Raw genomic sequence first — 19,369 nt, 5'->3', positions numbered from 1 at the left:
CATTTCCTGGATAACAAATGAAGATATCCAATCCCCTTTGGAACCAAAGAATACTACACTGAAGTGATCTCAACATTTTATTCTTTTGAATGTAAGGTCTCTCCAATAGTCCGCTGGAGTCAATGGCAATCTTTTATTGACTTAAGCAGTTTGAGATTTGGCTCATATCAAGCAGTTCATAAAAACAAAAGGCCATTAAAATACTCCATTTCATGCTATTATTGAAATATTTGAAAGTCTCAATTTCCATACAGAGTTAAAAGAAGGCAGATAAAAAAAATATGCACTCACATGGGAATGTACGCAATTACCTACCGAGGGAATCAAACAACTGGATCTGATGTCATGTTCTCAGCTCATTGGATATCATTTATCTTTTTTACAGTTCTTTAAGGGAAATAACATTGCATATAGCTTTGTACATTTTATGAGCAATGAGTGGCAATGGCATAACTGGGATATCAGTTCACAGAGATTGCAGCAGAAGCCTGTGTACACATGCGGTAGCAAAGATATTTAGTTATAAGCAGTACAATAATAATAGCTATTAAGAGTGCTTCACATTTACAAAGCCCTAGTTAATTAGTCAACACCTAGTTAATAATTTAATTAAGTGTAATTATCAGCAACAGTATTTATATCATTAGACAATAATTAGACCTTCGGTAGTGCTTTCAACATTACTGCCCTTTCTCCTTTTCAGGGTTGAGTCAAAGAAATGAAACATAACTGCAATTGCAGTATGTATTGGACTTGCACAGTTATTAAAATAGTTATGTTTCCTGGGCTTTTTTCTTTCTTCTGGTTAACATTGTTGGCATTTTGTCTTCCTTTTTCCTGTGCAAATATAATAAATAGATTTTTTATTTCCTATCCCAAAACATGGAAATATTGATAAAAATACATTTTTATATATTGAAATTGCTGTCAGGATCAAAGATGATGGTCCTGAAATTTCAAAGTGGGCTAGTGCTTGTAAAACCTGTGGTCTGTGTATCTTGTCTTGTCAACAGCTATGGCACAGGCAGCAAGAGTACATGCGTACTCCTCAGCCAATTGGTCTTTGTCTCAGAGGAGACTATTTTAAGTATAGTAACTACATAAAATATCTATAGAGTAGTCTTCATGATCCTTCACTAGATATGCAAGTTATTTCCTGCATTAAAGAGATTAAATTGGATTACAAGTAAAACAATAAATCTTTGTTTTCTAAAACTTAAAATGAATGGACTTCTTAAGAACCACATGATGCTTTTCCTTCTTGTGTTCCATTTGGAGTATGCATGATGTTGTGAGCTATTAAACATAAAAATAATTATACATTAATGTTTTGTTGAATATATAAAAATACAAATTCATAAAGCAAACTCACGAAGTTTTGCCTCCAGCAGCATGCAAGGCCTTGTGTTCAGCTTCATACAAGCATGGAATGCAGGCTTGTGTCTACACTGATACTCATTTGCTGTCAAAACATCTGAAACAGAGGGGTTCACATTGTTTATTTTAGGAGTTTAACTTTCAAGCCAAGCCAGAGGAGACAAGGAGACTCCTGATCTGAATTCTCTTTTCCCCAGTTAGTACATGGGGAGCATAAAAACTAAGCTCTCAACTCAGGCTGGTAAAGTTAGCAGCTTAAACTTGAAACCTAAAGTAACACCCCTGTAATTCACTTTATTTTTTATCAATTTGTTGTGAAAAGTGTTCTGTGGCTGCAGAAAATATCAACAAAACTCAGCTTAACAGAGTGGTTGTGACATATCATGTGAAGAAAGTGGGAAAAACTGATTGCTATGATATGAAGCACTTTACCAGCTAACTGGAAAAACTTTCTTTCCAGGCTCTCAGTGTTAGGGCAAAAAGGTAAACTAATAGGAAAAAACTGGCCCGTTCTTATCCAGAGCTCTCAGAGGATATGGGGAGGCAAGAAACCCCAACTAGAAGTTGAAAGTTCATGTTGTATTTTCTCCTTTTGTGTCTTGTGTGGTGTGGTGTGGCTTGGTAGAACTATGCTTGCTGCTATAAGCTTTAACGGTCCGTATTAGGGAGCAGATCTAGGTGGTCTTTGAGATTAAATTTATGCTTATGAAGCATATGAAGATTGCATATGAAGATTGACAGAAGTCCAAAGTATAAAAGATTTTTCTTATCTTTTGCTGATAGGTTATTGGGGTGATCAGGGTGACTGCTTCTAACAAAGTAATTTTTTTTATTTGTAAGTGTATTCCTATACATATTCCTGCTTCCCATAGGGGTCAAGGAGGAAGTCTCCAGTCAAAGAGAAAGTATAGAAGCTCGGGACCTGCAGGAGAACTACAACCACACAAAGCACACTTTTCCAAAATATTCCAATTTATGTATAGCCCTGGATGCATATAACTATATTATATAGAATGGAAAGGAGAGAAGGTGGATGGCCTTAGTACTGGCCCATTTGAGTTATTGTGAATTAATCCAGTTCACTCCCTCACTTACTGGCCATTGAGTCAAACTCTTTATATTCTCTGCTTATCACCTTACTTCTTAAGTGGAAACTCTTGTACAGTAAAACCTGGCTATAAGCATAACTAAAGAAGGATGCTGGACTCTGTCATCTTGTGGTTTTTCTCTGTGTACTATCATAATTCATTCCTGACAAAGTTGTGTTCAATGCTGCATTTGACCCTGTTAACTGCAATTTATAGAGCTTTTGAAATATGAGAACAGTGTCTCCAAACTGCTTTCAAAGTACAAAAAATTCTCATTCATCAGACTTGTTCTGCCCTTTCTTTGCTTTTATGTACAGGAGAGTTATGATCATCACCTTGGACTGTTTTGATAGCAGCTGGGAGAGATACTGCTTTGATTTTATTAGCAAGGATGGTTATGAACAGCCCAACTCCAGAAACGTATGCTAAGTGCATAAATTAACTATACTTCTTAATAATTTTGTGAGATGACTGAGCATCTTTGGATGTGCGAAAGTTTAACACAGACTCAGAGAGCAGCGAGAGTAGCCCACTTTGCAAGGGCAGGCAAGCCAGGAGCTGGGGGCACAGCACGGCAGGCAGGAACAGCGGTGGCAGCAGCCCCAAGGGCACAGGCTCGCAGCACCCAAACAAGGGGAGCAGAGCGGGTCCATCTGCCAGGCAGGTCCGTGGTCACGAGGCAGGTCCAAGACCACGTCAGGAAGACAAGGTGGCGAGGTGGTGATATTCGCACCGTGAGGCTGGACACAGCCAACCTGCCACAGCTCTCAGGCAAGGGCTGGGGGCAGGACTTGGGCAAATTCTGCTAAAACTGAAAGTAAATTCATATTTAACACAAAATTAGGAGAAACACTACTGGATTTTTAAAAAGTAGCCCCCCCCCCCCAAAATATTGCTCTCTGCAGTGGTCCAGAAGAGTTTTCAACTATGCTTATATGTTATGGTCATCCCATAAGAACTGTATCCTACAGTTTAGGCCCTTGGAGGAAGAAGGATCTCTGATATCTGGTCATTACTAAATTTAGGGACTGAGAACAGACCTGCCTTGGCAAATCTTAACAGTCTGAAAGAGGCACATTGAAATAAGAATATTCCAGCATATCCATCTATTTATAATAAAAATGATAATGAATATTATAATATTAATCATCAATATATTAATAAAACACTAATTTTAATTTTACAGTACCAGTCTTAAGATGACTCACAAATGATCTTCAGCAGTATGCAAATCGACTATTTTTCCTGATTTTATTGATGTGACTCCTGAACACCCTACCCAGCAGACAAAGGCACGCTAGGTTGATATAATAAGCTTTCAAAGATAAGTATCCATGTAATAGTTTAGAAAGATAACTAATTCAAGAATCTGTTGCAAAATACACCTATGACCTGTGTGAAGACAAGGCCTTGAATTTTTTACAGCCTAATTGTAATACGCCCTCTGAATCCAAAGAGTTAACCACTATTACCTTTTTTATCATATTTTATCTATGGCCGTCTTTTCCAGTGATTTTTCATTTATGTCTGAGATTATCTCAATACACTATGTAAGTTTCAGTGCTTTAGGTCAACAGATCAAGCATTTCAGCCTTCACTTCATTTTGGAGGATTGTTTTGAAATTAAGACAGACCTAGTATTATTTTAACCTTGTTATTGTCTGTTTGTGGGGGGAAGCAGCATGATAACATTTATTTTCAAGTTTAAAAAAGCATTAACCATGTCAGATAACATTTGAAACATTTTTCTTGTGATATCTCCTGGGTAAGATCTTGTGTTATAAAAACATGCATGTAAGTGCTTGGTTTTGGTTTTTGTCATTGGTTTCATTTGTGTCATTGAGATACGACAACACATGGACTACCATAATAGATTAGTTATACTGCAGATGGCCTATTAAAACTAATCCATAGCCACAGATACGATATTAGAAATTTTCATGGTTAGATTTCTTGTAGTCTAAAAGCACAGTCAGTGGCTTAGGGTGAAACTCTGTTAGAAAAATACTGCCTGTTCTCTTCAGGCAGTAATTTTTACGCATATGTTATTAGATGTTTGAAATGCACATGTATTAGATGTTATTGTCATGTATTCTGATATTCATCTGCACCTGAGGGCGCTCCTGAATTCTTAGCTGAGTGTCTTAGACTGGAGCATGGATGAGGGTGAAGCAAAATCTATTTAAGAGCAATGTTCCTAAGCTAAGGGAGCCAATAGAAAAGTGTCGAAAGTATGATGACTCCACCTGCAATTTTGAATATTTAACAAGCACTTGTAATTCACTTTTTGCAAGGCTTTTTTTGGGATCATCAGCGAGTGTTTGATAAGCAATTGCACTTGTGTCTATGGAGAGCTTTTGTCATCTGCATGCAGCAATGAGCTAACGGCTTTCCTTCAGATGCAACCTTTGCAGCTACAATCTTTTCCAGTTTCAGATTGAGACTTCATTATCAGAGTATGCTGTTACACTTAAAATCAATCTTTGATACTGAAAGACTCCCAGTGGAGAGGGAACCTTCAGCTCGTAGACCGGTTCTGCCTTCATTTTATGTTCTTGGTGACTATATATATTTTTTCACCCAATTACTTAAAAGTACTCTGGTATGTGTTAAAATATGATCCTTAGTCACAGCTGTATTAACTGGTGATGCCTAAATTGTGGTGAACCAAATCAGGTAGCTGATGCAGCTGAAAAGTAATCTGGAAAGAGTGATTATGTTTTAGCCACATCAGATCATCATATAGTTCCAAAACTCAAAACCAGAGGTGGGTCATGCTTCTGTGCATCTTTTCTCATTCCAAACTGCCACAACTGAAAACAGCAGGGCACTAAATTTAAAGTACAGCTAGCTAGCTAGCTAGCTGTTGTTCTCCACTTCCCTATCTGATCAGAATAAACTCACAGAGAGTGTCTGATATTTCTTAAAGATGATAGGCTATCAGACATTAAAAAGAGCATTCCTTTTCATTCAGTATCAAGCAGGACAAAGGTATCAAGTTTCTTGTAATTAAACTAAGCCTGTTGGTCTTTTCAGAAGATAATATATAACTAGTTAACTTGTAGATAAGCTCATTCTTTCTTTTTTTTTCCTGGATTAAAAGGGTACATTTGGGGAAACAGGTATGTGCATAAAATGTACTGACGCTTTAAAAAGCAATCACTATGAAATACCCCTCTCGCTTAGGTTCAGAAAAAGAACAGATGCTTAAACTTAATAATAAAATCAAGCTTGGACTTATACTCAAAGACAGTTCTTGTCCCTAATACTCATACTTGAAGGCTGTTTAAGAATCTCATTGCATAGTTAGAAATTTCTAACTAGAACTTCAATAGCAGTTTACGCCTATTTTATGCATACCAATATTGTCTTTTAACCTAAATAGGTCTTCTCCCTTCAGGGTATATCTGCCCTAATGTTTTTGTAAAGGATGTTTCTGTCCATACACAGCTTTTCTTTCGCTAGATTGGAAGAGCCAAGCTCTTCCAGACTCCTTTTATAAGAGACTATGTGTCTCCATCTGCCTAATCATGTTATGCCTTATCCATACCTGTTTCAGTTTTGAACATATGGGACGAGAATTGTACACAGTACTTCAGATGAGATCTCAACAGTGCTTTTATAAAACCCTTAATTCCTAATCTCTTTTGGGGCTACCTTGCTTGATATATTCTAGGATTCCTTTTGCCTTTATTAGCAACCACATCATATTTGTCGCTCAGTCAAACAAGGTTACAAAAAAACAGAATAATGCCCTATCAGGGTGCAATTACAAAAACAGAGAAATAGAAGTGAAAAGCTAATATATGTGTATTCCACACTTGCAGCACCGTTGATACACAGTTAGGCTTGTATATAAAATGACACTGAGAATTATACAGAATTCTCTAAGGACCTGGATTTCCTCAGCAGCCGGTGAAGGGCTGGGAAGCTCATTAAGGGAGAAGAAACCTTCAGTGGCAGAACTCTTTCTTTCTCTCTGATCTCCACACTGATGTTCAGAAGCATGTGCGCTGAATGCTTAATGTAGGAACAAATTTGAATTCTTAAGGTGCACTCAGCTTAGAAATTCAAAATGTACTAAAACATTTATATATGACTACATGAATGTAGTACAATCAGTATGTATTTCTACACACTTTTGAATATATATATAATACAATGAGTTGCTCTCACTATGAATGACCACTTGTTTGTTCGCAGGCCTTGTGGTTTTCCACAAAGTCACTAAAAAATAATCTGGTATCAGATGATACCAGTGATCCACTGTCCTATTGTCAGAAGTATCCAAGAACCAAAGGCTTCCCAAAAAAGGTAGAAAAGGCTCTAGCATTCACTAAACGAGTATGCAATCCTGTACCTAAAATAAAGTTTGGAAGAAAAAATTCCCTCCTGCCTTTTAGACCATTTAGTTTATACCAAATAAGAATAAGAATTAATTACTCTTATCTTAATTATCCTCATCTTGCTGTGTAGTGTACCTGCAGGTATTATTATCAACCATAAAATTATCCAGCCACAGAATTTAATTAACTGCCCAAAGCAGTGTTTTCCACAGATCTATAACAGTTACAAATGCTTTGCTTTTATTTATTTTAAATTCACTGGACATAAGTTTTATTGGAGTGAATTCCATGATTTCCTGATAAGAGACATAAAAGTAATAATTATGTTTTTCAAAAAAAGAATTCCATAGACTATGTCTATGGAAACTGCCTATCTTATTCTTGAACTGTTTGTATTGCATTCACTCACCTTGTGTCCACATGGAAACGTATTTTGCGCATATAAAATTGGAATTTATTTCAAGGTTCTGTAAAATTGGGTCAGAGACATAGGAAGTGTATCTCCATAGCTGCTTCTGTGTCCATTTCAGTTGTTTCTTGAACTTTGAGCCTAAGCTTCTCTACCATGCAGATTTTCTGTTATTTACTGTTTTGTGCTTAAAATTAAGAATGTTTCCTGATTCAGTATTCAAAACCCAAACATTATGGTAACTATGCTTCATAATTACTAACCTTTTTCTGATCCTGTTTGCTGATCACACCTCTTTCAAGGACAGCATCAAAAATGCGCTAGGTCCTTGTATTTGCATTCTGTGATCCTTCACCATATGAAATTCAGCTTTTTCCTAGATTCTTTTCACCAGGTAAAACCTCTTATATCTGAGCTTTTCTTTCTCAGAGAAGCCTCTCTCTTTTTATGAAAACATCTACTGAATAATTAGGATCAGATTTGAACAGCTACCTGAGGAAAGACTGCTGAAAGACACCACAAAAATAAGACAGTAAAAATATGTCAGAGAATAGCAGAAATCCAGAAAATTTCTGGACGCTAAGTTATGAATTTGCTTTATAAAAGAGTAAGCAAGGGAGATGGTACTGTATGAGTAAATATTTTCTGACAAAGGTTTGGCTTCTAGCACTGACTTTCATGTAAACACATGATTTAGAAAAACTTCTTTCAAACATTATGAAAAGTATGGTGGAGGAAAAGTAAATCCATGACTGACAAGACGTGAACTACAACTAAGCCATGACCTCAAATTAATCAAGATGTTTTAAAGATTCTTTTTTAAGGGTTCTGAAGAATCAAATGTCTGGGTTTATTCTATTTTAATCATGGCAGAGTCTGGTCCATGTGTGGTACTGGCTTGTAAGATAGGATCTGGTTGGGGCTGTGGCAGAGCTGTTTTGGTGATCCCTTAGGGATCATATAGAAGTTGACCTTGACCCCTTGAGATGATTACTTCATACAGCTTAACTGAGCAAAGCGAAGCAAGACAATGGTTTTTGAACCAGAACTGACTGTCACAGAGGAGCAGTCTCATGAGTTCCACACATCCACCACTAAGGATCTGTGGATGATATTGCAGATTTTTTATAAATACACAATTTAGGGCAATTAATCAATGTGATTGTAGGGGCAATCAGTCTACGTTTAAAACATTCTTTGGGTATTTCTGTTTTTATATACTGATTGTGTTTGTCTACAGATTAAAGCTTCCTGTTCCCAAAGACCCTTAAGTTACTGCCAGTGAAAAAGAAATACTTGTAAAGATAACCAGGGTGTTCAACATTCATGGTAGAATAGGGTTTTAGAAATGTTTTACTCATTTGCTCATCTTAAAGAGACAAAGAGACAGTTTTTAGCATGGCTTATAGTGATACATTTGATTAAATGATCAATAACTTTATATTAAGGGATTCCTACTGTTTATTTCCAATGTAGGCAGTTGATGTTGTTGCCAGAAAGATCATTTGTCATCTAAAAAAAAAAAAGGAACAATGTTTATCGGGAAGATCTATTAGAATGTAAACTACATCAAGAAAAACTCAAGAAATCTCTCAAGTTCCCTTCTTATTGCATTAAAATATTACTTGTAACAGACATTCTGAAAAGCTGCTGACTGACTCCTTTGTTTACTGTAAGCATTCTTTTAATTCTGTAGATTAAATAAATACATGGTTACAAAGCATGAGAACATGACTTTTTTTGATTACAGAGGAGGGAGTCAGATCAGAAAAAAAACTATTCTCCTGAGGAAGTAACACCTCCAAAATATCTTGCAGTACAGTTAAAAAAAAAAAAAAAAAAAAAAAAGACAGAATGAATGATAATTAACAGAGCTAGTTGACATGATGTTTTTTAAAAGTAAGTTGAACATCAGTTGGAGGCAGGATATCAAATATCAGTAGAGTGAGCAGCAGGAAACCTTCCACTGGGTGAAAGGGATAAAAAGAAGAAAAACAAGTCTCAGCCTCTCAGTTGTACTAACAGCTGACTAAGCTCCCATCGTGCTCAGAACACAGCCAATTGTAGCGAATACCACAGAAAATAGTATCTTCTAAATAAAAATGCTACTAACTTAGATATTTAAAAGTCAAGATAAAAATTTAAACCTCTGAACAACAGGCGGAATATACATGGATCACAGAAACAAAACGTTGCGATTGCATGTGTTTGCAAAAGATTCTCTGCTGTGCTCTGGGCAAACTGCGGTCTTTATAGATTGTGGGCTGGGAGGCCCACTTAACAAAGAAATGCAAAACTTCAGCCTGTGAGAAAGAACAAGAGGCAATGCTCCTCACCTCTGCTGCTGCGGAGGGAGGCAGGGGGTTGGAGCAGGAATGCATATTCTTTCCTTTTCACATGTTAAAAGTTTTGCCGATTCAAACAAGCCAGAAAAGTTGTCAGCTCTTCAAGTTTAAAGACTGCAGCAGTAGATCTGTTGTAGGAAAGGAAATATTTTAAGTGAATATGAGAAAGAAGGAGAATTTAGGAAAGCTGGTAATGATTAACAGTATGCGTGTTTACATTGCAGTGAGGCTTCCAGTTCTCTTTCTAGGTGTTTTGATAAAAGTCTTAAACTCAGAATTCCACTTGCACTGTGACCTCCTAGTAAGACAGGGTGTTCCTGTATTAGCAGCTTTTCTTACCCTCCTCCTCAGTGACTCTCCTGCTTATTATTTGTTATCTATGTTGGCAGGACCCAGGCCAACAATTCTCCTTGTCTCCCTTCCTGTCTGCCTCTAGTTGAGCTCCACAGCCTGATGCGGAGAAGACAGAAGCTTTGGCAAAAGCTGGCCCTTTTACTCTTGGCATGTTTGCTAGAGTTTTATTGTTCTTTCCTTAATACATAGTTTTATTATCTCTAAACTTCAAATTTAATTTCATTACTGTTTTAAGCTCTCCCTGAACAGAAATACAAGTGAAGCTGACTAATTCTGTAATTTCCCATGCTTAGCAGCAGATGCAAACAGAGAAGAATGTAAAAGATACCTGCAGTCTGCGTGCAAGTCTCAGGTTGTTGGGAGGCATTCTTCTCTTGTGCCCATCGTACTTCTTTGGCAAACCCTTTAACCTCTGAGATTCCCAGCATCAGTAAAAACAATCTGTAGGACAAATAATAAAATAAACAATTAAAACCAAAAAAAAATCTGTAGGACTTTCGAAAGCATGCTGAGATGGTGTCCTATAGTTTGTAGGTTCAGAATGGAAATAAGAGTCTGCCCCTCTGGAATTAAGATTTGCTTCTCCCGTACCTCCTTGAAAGCCAGTTGTTTTGCTCCAGAGTGGGGACACTGCCAGGGTCCCACAGGCACACCCAGGCATCTCCCAGACCCATCTCATCCCAGCCCCGGGACCATCAGTCCCTGCCCTGAGGCACTGCAGCAGTGCCAGCTCCAGCCCAACCTCAGCCCTGCCCTTGCCTGGCCACAAACTGGCCTCCCCCGCCCCCCGCCCAACCCTAGCCCCACTGTGCCCTGCTCCCTCCAGGCAGGGGGACAGGCCCTGGCAGTAAGGCCCAGCCCTGGCAGAAGCCCCCCAACACCAGCCCTGAGGCACCCCTAGCCCACATGGCACCCCAAGGTATACACAGTGATGTGCACCATGGCTAACTGGGCATGAAGAAAAGGGAGTGTGACAAAAGCGCTCAGCTGTGAACTTTAATCCAGGCTAATGTGAGCATACAGGTATAGCCTGTTTCACTTCATTTTGCTCCCAATGAAGTAAATGGTAGTTTTCCTAGTGACTGTAACAGCAGTTGAAATATGCTTTTGAAAGTTCTACTTCTCAGACATAACTGATTTTAATTAGACTGTACTAGTCTGTAACATACACAACCAAGGAAACCCACTACAAAGGATGAAGCCAAAAGGAATCTGGAATTAGCTATAAACAAGGGACAATGAAAAATAAGCAAAAAGGAAGCATGTAGATCATAGAACAAAAAGAAGAGATGCAGGAAAGGAAAAAAACTGAAGAACCATGGACAAATCTGGGGTGACGTTGCTTGTTCCTTGGACGCAACACAAGTCCTTCATAGAAGAGCTATTCAGAGATCTGCTAGTTACTTCCACCGTACTGTCAAGAAAGGACCAAAGCATGAAGGCACTACATGAGAAACAAGGAATGAGGGGGTAAAATCAGGGAAAAGGAGGCAGTTTGGTTATCCTGAGCAAAGGATACCAAGCTATAATATGCTAGTCAGTTTGAATCCAGAGAAGTTAGGATTACGCACCTTTCTAAACTGAACGGACTTCTTCCTTCTCCCCAGAAGAGAAGCTGCAAAAAGCCCCAAAGCAACCAAGTAGAGAGTCAAACAAGTAAATTACTTCTTAAGCAGCAAGAGCATGGAAGAAAGCTTAGCTCTACCTTCCTTTCTTTCAGTAAGAAATCCCTGATTTTCTTCTCTATTCAGTAATCCTTAAAGTTATAGGACTTTCAACTATCTTTGGGATTTCAAGTTGCTGTGGAGCTCTGAAGTGCCCCGCTTCTGAAGTTATTAAGGGAGAACAGGCACAGAGTTTGGTCACGTGAATCTTAATTCCTTAGGAAACAGGCTATAAACAAGGATGGAAGTAACGTTTAGGGAAAACATGCTAACAGGGACACCTAACCGAGCATCCAGCTTGGTCTCTACTGGACACACAGGCCCAGATATGCAAGCTCTTAGAATGGTTAAAGGAAGAAAGGCTGCAGTGGTATTGCCCCACAGAGCCCTCGTGGTTTTCCATCAGCCTGATGCAAATGGATTAGTTACACGGGTAAGAAAGTAGCATAATTTCTATGATTATTCAGTCCTTCCTGAAATTGTTAACAAGAAGGTCACTTGGAGTAATGTTTTTGTGAGGCAGACACCTATGCCAGCCTAGTAATTTCTTCTCCCATTGACACAAAATAAAAACAACTTTCTGTTCTTTCCTCTCCCTCACTCTTCTCCTCTCTCCTCTTTGCCACCCTTTTTTGCCTTTCCACCTTCTTTATTATTGGTTCAGGCTGAATGTGAATTGACAGTCATTCGTATATGATAATCATAGTCTCTCAAGATTCTATCACATTTTTTGTTTTAATGTAGTTCAGCTAACTCTCCCCCATGCTTCTTAAACTATGACAATTGATTAAAGATTTCACTAGGGAATACAGAATGGCATTCTGGTAGTACCTGAAAAACAGGGGAAAAGTCTTCTAGGCTGCTTTTACAAACTTACATAACACTTCAGTGCCCTTTTTTTTTTTTTTTTTGTTCACAGAGAATGTTTCAGATTACTAAAGTTTATAGCTTGTCTTCATAGAAGGATGTTTGATTAGTCAATATGTTAGGAAACTTAAACTTCAAGAAGATATAAAAGTCATTCAATTCCTCTTTTATTACTGCAGATGAATTTATTCTTACATGTAAGGCATTCTAAATCTGCTTACGTAGACTTTCTTTGGCTCCTTACGCAATGTGCGTACTTGTTGCCCTTGAGAAAGCTTCAGGATATGGTAAACCATTGGATGTGTGTACAGGTCAAGTTTAGTTAAGGGTCAGTTAACTTGTAATTACTCTTCATATTTTAAAATACAAATATTTCTATTAAAATAAATGCAGATGTTGGTCTTAATCCTGATTTTGTGCTGCTTTATTTATTTAACTGCCATTTTTGAGCAGTATTATTAGTAGGAAAATTTTCTCTTCTTTCCTTATACCCAATGGCTATCATCCTTTATAAACAGCCATAAACAAATACGCAATTTAGCCCCATCAGAACAGAAAAATCACACAATTCCTTACTGAACTGCTCCTATTAATTTAGCACCTGCTTAAGCATAAGCATGTATTTGGTCCTACCGATTTAGGCAGGTTTTGTTTCTTTGCTGAACTGAGATTAATTTAAGTGCATGCTTAAGTGCTTTGCTTAGTTGAGGCCAGATTTCCTGACTCTTGCAGGATGTGTCATTGAAGAACTATTCAGAGCCGTTTAGCCTTCATTTCATGGATTCACAGCCAGGGACCGAACAGAGTAAAAACGTCTGTGGATTCATCTGAAGTGACCTTCGAGGTAACCAAGCCTATTGTGTCAGATGTCCAGACTTCCATTAGAAACTTCTAGAGTTTCCAGGAGAAACCCTGAAAGAGCTGAAAACCACTAAACTATTTCACATGTCTTCACATCTGTTATAGTGATGACATTATGCACAGCACCATGCACGTACTGGAAAAAAACAGGAGTAAGATAGTAAGAAACTAGGTTATCCCATGGAATGTGTCAAATGACTGTCACTGATTGCTATGCTACTAAAAAATTAAGTTGTAAAACTGCAAAGAGCACTGATGGTTTTAGTCTGCTATCATACATGGCTTTCGAAAACATACTTGAAAAAGCTATAATCTATTTTTCTGTCAAGCAACTTGCACACTAAATGTTTTTTTACCATTTAAACAACGTACCAAGCAGCATCTACCTTGGAGACATTTATAAACTGTCAGGATTTTTATAAAATAATACATTTCAAGCTAGTGTTCACCAGGATTAAAATGAAATCTGTTTACAGAGCACAATAAACATATGATAGAACTATCAACTTTCTGTGTTGTGAATTGCAGCTGGTAAATCAATATGGATGCTAGGGCACCAGGCACTTTAAAAATCAATATAATAAATAAATATAGGAGTTGAATAACAGTTTAACAGTGTGTGTACAGAGATGTGATTCATCTTGACACAAATAACACATGCTGGATAATCAACAGAGATGACATTCTTTAAAGCACTGCAGAAAGGTTGTGATTAAAGGACTGGACTGGAAATCAAAAATTATTTCCAGACCCACTGACTGACTGGTCTAATGGCAGATTTTAACCTTCTTATGACTCAATTTTTGTATTTGTAAGATTAGGACAATATAAAGACAGCATTTTGAGACTCTCAGGCATGCAAACTATTATTAAAATTAATTATGGCTAGAAGGGGTACATTTTCCATTTATAGTCACATTTATGCACTGAGTTCTTCTGAAGCAATTACTGAATTACTGGATTTTGGAAAGCAGCCAGGAGAACTGCATCTGGGAAGTTAAAACTGGTTCAGAGCCTGATGCTTCTCTTTCTTTTGTTCTTTTATTTTTTAAGAGCGTATAAGGCTTCCAACACTAACCTACAGGCAAGGTGAAGAACACAGGACTAAATGAAATGGCAACAACCTAGTTTCTGATTAGCAGAAGAAGGAAAAGAGGATACCAATATAGCAAGTATAAGCAGGTCAAACAGGCTGTATGTAGTCAATACTGAGATCGCTTGTTAGAGTGCAGGCCTGGGAGAGGACTAAAGCGCAGTGTTTTCTTAAATTCCATGTTGCATAAATCCATAAAGTCAGCCTTAGGATGACTTTAATTCAGTATAGTGTGTCTAAAAAGATATCAGGCATTAAGACAAAAGGTATTCTATTTATTCCCAGACTCCTACTTCATGCAACATCAGGTTTTTTTGGAACAAGGCTACAGCTGACCTAAACATCTAGCAACCTGTGAGGACCCCATTAGACCTCAGTAATAAATTTCACAGTTTGCAGGGTGTGGATGTTAGAAAAAGACTAAGAGGAAAGAAATCGTTCTTGGAAACTTTGAGGAAGAGTCCCAGGCTTCAGAAAATGTCTTCTGGGGTTTGATTTGGACACACCAAATACACACAGGAACAGGAAATAAAAGGTGAAGAGGGGCAGAAATAGGGCTAATAGCCAGCTATAACTTCTATTGAACTGTTTTAACACTGGAACGAAGAATTCCCCAAGCATCATGAGGACAAACAAGAAGGGCATGTCTTTATGCTATGAGCAGAAAAGATGAAAGTGGTTCTGCCTAAGCATTCTTCCTTCTTTCATCTATTTGATAAATATTTAGCAGGCAGAAGTTCAATTCCCTTAATTCCCAAACAATCTAAGCACCATGACTGCATTCCCCCTTCTGCTTAAAATGTATTCACAGTAAACTTCTGGAAATTTAGCAAGACTTTCGTAAGTCTGCGAGGCTTCTCAGAGTCAACAACCAAAAGTAGCAGGGCTTCTGACAGGAGTAAGTGTTATGTTCAGCATTAGCAAACTTGATCTCTCTTTAGACCAGTTCTTGTTGAATTTAGCATGTGGAAGCCAGGGCATTCAACCTTTGACATTTTCTTTTAACAAAAATGTCACTTTGCCTTAGTCCACAAATAAGTCTTAGCTTATCATCTACCAAACCGCCTGAGCACAAGTCAGGCACCATGTATTGCATGCTTGATCAGATGGAGTGATATCAAGTCGTTATGGTAATACTAACTTATAAGACTGAACATGTATAAATGATGAAATCGCTAATATGTTTAAAGAAATCTTTATATATATATATATATAAACAGAAAAGAATTTAAATGTGAGGACAAATTTTAAGAGTTTAAAGAAAAGAAAGTGGAGGGGAATAATGGGAGAAATACAGAAGTCAAAATAGATGAGATGGAGAAAAAAGATTTTAAAAAAGTGGTGAGTTAGTGTATAAAAAAACAGAAGCAGTATCACAGAATAGAGGGTTATAGCACTTTCAGTAGTTTCTTGTAAGGGACAGATTTAAATAAAGGTAAGCATATTATCATTAGATATGTACTCAAGCTGTAACATTTAGATCTGGAAATTTTCTGGTATTTGTGACTCTAAAATTGGATTCAGACTCCCATATTCTTACCCTTTTAATCTTTGTTGGAAAAGGCTATTTATATAGAATATTTACACTAATAACACTAACCCATAAATGTTACATTTTCATGCAAACACAACAGAAGGAAATTTTGTTTATTAAATGCCCACAAAGATAGATTCCTTGCTCTAAAGATTTTACACACTAGAGGAGGATCAGAATGAAAGTCCAGGTGGAAGAGAATACCAAGGTTAGTAATAATGAAGAGAGAAAAAGAGATTTAAGAAGGAAATTACTTGGGAAATTGCTCGCAGAGAGACTGTTCCAAAGGTTGAAGGATGTCTGAGGAGACAGGCATGCAGGTGAGTACATGAAGAAGAAACATTAGGGTAAGGTGAAGTGTTCAACAGAAATAGCAGGAATAGAGTGACAATATACATAGTCAGGTTATGCAAAACCCTTCAGTGACAACAAGACTGTATTTCTTGGTAAGAGTTTCACAAGTAGATGGTAGTGCGAGAAGTAGAAAGGTTACTAATGCATTGCAGTCTTGAAAAGGAACATATATGAAATTAATGAGAATTAAAACTGTAGAACTAGCCCCTTCCCTCATTGCGTCCTTCAATTTGAATGTATGTTATGCCAATTTCCCCTGACCTGGCTCCATTTAGAGTGAAAACTCTTTAGGGCAGAGACAACTGCAATTACTGACAATTACTCTTTGCGTAGGTGCCCAGTTCTTGTGCCTTAGGCTAACTAATAAACTTGCTTTGTAACAGAGGAACAGTTTGAACCTTCAGTGTTTCCTAGCTAAGATCACAGAACGCGCTGCGGAGCAAGTACTTCTAGGAATATTAAGAATAATATCAAAATACTTGCAACATATCAGGATAATCACTTTTTTTCTAGACTGGCAAAATGCTGTATTTTGGTAGAGTTTGACTTTTCCGGCAGAAAATAAAGCGTTCAAACCGCCCTATAAAACCTGAAAAATAACGAAGATGTACAAGATAAAACTCAAAGGAAGGAAAAAAGAAAGAAAAGAGAGAACATGACTCTTCCACACAGCTAATGCAAAGGATGGTATTACTGGAGATGTTTAAATCGTTGCAGATGCATAGCACTTCCCCCCCCACACCCCGGTTCTGGAGGACTGCAAACGCTCTCACAAAGAAACGCCGGTGGAAACTGGAAAGTAAGTGGAGGAAGGAGGTGAGCAAGTACATAACCCGCAGGGGATTAAAAAAAAAAAAAAAAGCATACGAAGGCACAAAAATGATACAGGCAAAAAATTAACCGCAGCAGATAACTCGGAGACCGGCTGAAACCAGCCACCGGCCCCGCGACCCGCCCCCCGGGGCCCCGCGGCAGCTGCCCGTCGCATTCCTTCACGCCCCGCTTCGCCGCGGGGCCCGCCCGCCAGCCCGCCCGCCGCTCGCGGGGCCGCCACCGCAGCAGTGAGGAGCTGTTATGAACCGTCTCCTCGGCGCCTCGCGAGCCCGGAGGCGGACGGTCGTGCAGTGCCCCCGCCAACCCCGCTCCGCAGGCCGCGGCGGCCAGGTGAGGGGCGGCGGGTGCACAGAGCGGGCCGAGGGCAGGGCGCCGGCAGGCCCCGCCCGCTCTCCCAGGCTGCTCCGCTCCGCAGTCTGGGGAGGGGAGGGGGGAGTAGGGGGAGGTGGAGCCGCTTTATCGCGAGCCGAAGTGGAAATTTCCCCCTCAGTTGCCGGCTTCACCGCTGAGGAGACGCCTGCGAGAGCCGCCCGTCCTTGTCTCGTCGTGCCCTGCCGCCATGTCCAACTACATCCACGTACCGCCCGGCTCCCCGGAGGTGCCCAAGCTGGACATCACCGTCAGTGAGCGGGAGGGGCCCGGCTACCGCCAGGGCGCCCTGCAGCTCCTGCGCCGCCTGCGGCCCCACTGGAGACCCGAAGAGGTGACGCTGCAGGTACCGACCCGGCGGGGGAGGCTGAGCACAGCGCGGGGCCTGGGCCCGGCTCTCCGGCGGGGGATGCGGCAGCCCGAGCCCCGGGGAGGAAGGGGGGAGGGCGGGCGGCCATTGTGCGGGGGAGCCGCTGCCTCGCTTCCTTCCCCTCCCCCTCCCCGCTCGCCTGCTCCGTGCAGCCCCCTGCGCTGAGCCCCATTTGCTAGGCAGCCTGGCGGCGGGGCGTGTCGGCGCGCAGCATCCCCTGCCCCCTCCCAGCCCTCCTCCTTCCCCACCGCGCTCTTTCCTCTTCCTCCTTTCATGTCCTCCCCGCTGAAAGTTGGCTCCCCATCTCAGGGGGAGGGGAGGAGGGAGCTTCCCCCCTCCCCGCTCTCGCCTTGCTTCCCCTCCACCCTGCCGCACGCACGATGCCCGCTGCCGACGTGCCGGCCCGGGAGCCGAAGGCTGCGGTGCCGGCGAGGGAAGGGAGAGCAAGGTCCTCGTGAGGTTTCGTCTGGCTGGCTCGATGCCGAGCAGGGGATTTCATAAAGCGAAGGGGAAATCTTCTCCTCCCCTGGGGCAGAGACAGCGTGAGGAGGCGGCGGCCGGCTGGCTGCGCTGGCGATGCGCTTCGTGCGCCGCCGTTGTGCGGCGGTGGGGGGGGGGGAGGGTTGCCGCTGAGGTAACGGCCGCCGAGGTAACGGCCGCTGCGGCGCGGCGCCGAGCTGGGACTCGCCTACCCCTGGGCGCCGTCGACGCCGGGGGCCCTTGCGGGCTCTCCCGACGCCTTCACATGAAAAAAATAAATAAAACCAAAAGCCTTACATTCGCTTCAGTTTTTTTTTTCTTAATCTGACGCCATCTCATCGTAATAAGCATCTGCCCCGTTAACGTCCTTGCTTGCATCTCTTAAGATCTTGAATATATTCAGCATTTTATCACGGCTTACGCTCTGGCGTTTAGCTAGGTGAGCAATTCGTGATGTTTATGATGAATCATCTGCTTGAGGACTGGTTGCTTTTGTGCTTTTAGAATATATTTAAGCTAGCCCCATACAAATCTTCAGTAAATTTAGCTGACAAAAATAGCAGTAGAGTTACAGCCTGTGTATATTTGAGCATTTCATTATATGCCTTTAAACTGTATTACTCAAAAATTATTAATATACAGAGGTGTCTTATCTTAGTGAAGTTCGCTGAAGAGAGCTTTGCCAAGACGTAATTTTTATAGAAAAACTGAACACATTGTGGCAATAGAACATAAACTGACAGGAATTTTCAGAAGTTTCCTAATAGTGGAAGGAATCTGACATACATAAATCCAGTCAGTATAAAAATGAAGCTAATATCTTCTTCTAAGTAATTTCCTTGAGGGCCACAGGCATAATTTATGTATGCTTTTGACATACTCCCAACATACACAAGACATTGCTCTTCAGGGAGGGAGTGTTTTCTCTTAAGGTACAGTGGAAATAGCTTTGCAACAGTGTAATACCTTGTGCAGCATAAAGGATGCTAAACAGAGATGTTAGAATGTATATATTTTTGTTCTT

The 19,369-nt window shown here is 40.2% G+C and overlaps 1 protein-coding gene and 1 long non-coding RNA gene across 4 annotated transcripts in view; one reads left to right on the top strand and one right to left on the bottom strand.

Moving 5' to 3' along the window:
• Positions 1 to 64: 64 nt before the first annotated feature.
• LOC112978885 (uncharacterized) lies at positions 65 to 17,540 on the bottom strand. 3 transcript variants are annotated; one of them, XR_010390226.1, is made up of 7 exons: positions 17,373 to 17,540; positions 16,795 to 16,881; positions 10,248 to 10,360; positions 9,557 to 9,693; positions 8,679 to 8,732; positions 1,373 to 1,474; positions 65 to 837 (listed from the first exon to the last, which is right to left on the bottom strand). It is a non-coding gene; the product is annotated as an uncharacterized LOC112978885 (long non-coding RNA). The 3 variants fall into 3 exon arrangements; XR_003258040.2 differs by having other exon boundaries at positions 16,795 to 17,539; XR_010390227.1 differs by lacking the exon at positions 16,795 to 16,881 and having other exon boundaries at positions 17,373 to 17,539.
• ETNK1 (ethanolamine kinase 1) overlaps positions 17,524 to 19,369 on the top strand; it is a 37,015-nt gene continuing 35,169 nt past the window's right edge. Inside the window, exon 1 of the mRNA XM_026092645.2 lies at positions 17,524 to 17,841. Coding sequence (XP_025948430.2) covers positions 17,686 to 17,841 — 156 coding nt within the window. The 5' untranslated portion in view covers positions 17,524 to 17,685. The remainder of the gene's footprint in view (positions 17,842 to 19,369) is intronic.

The sequence above is a fragment of the Dromaius novaehollandiae genome, chromosome 1, assembly GCF_036370855.1.
Source record: "Dromaius novaehollandiae isolate bDroNov1 chromosome 1, bDroNov1.hap1, whole genome shotgun sequence".
Lineage (NCBI taxonomy): Eukaryota > Metazoa > Chordata > Aves > Casuariiformes > Dromaiidae > Dromaius > Dromaius novaehollandiae.
This window is presented reverse-complemented; position numbering and strand designations above follow the sequence as displayed.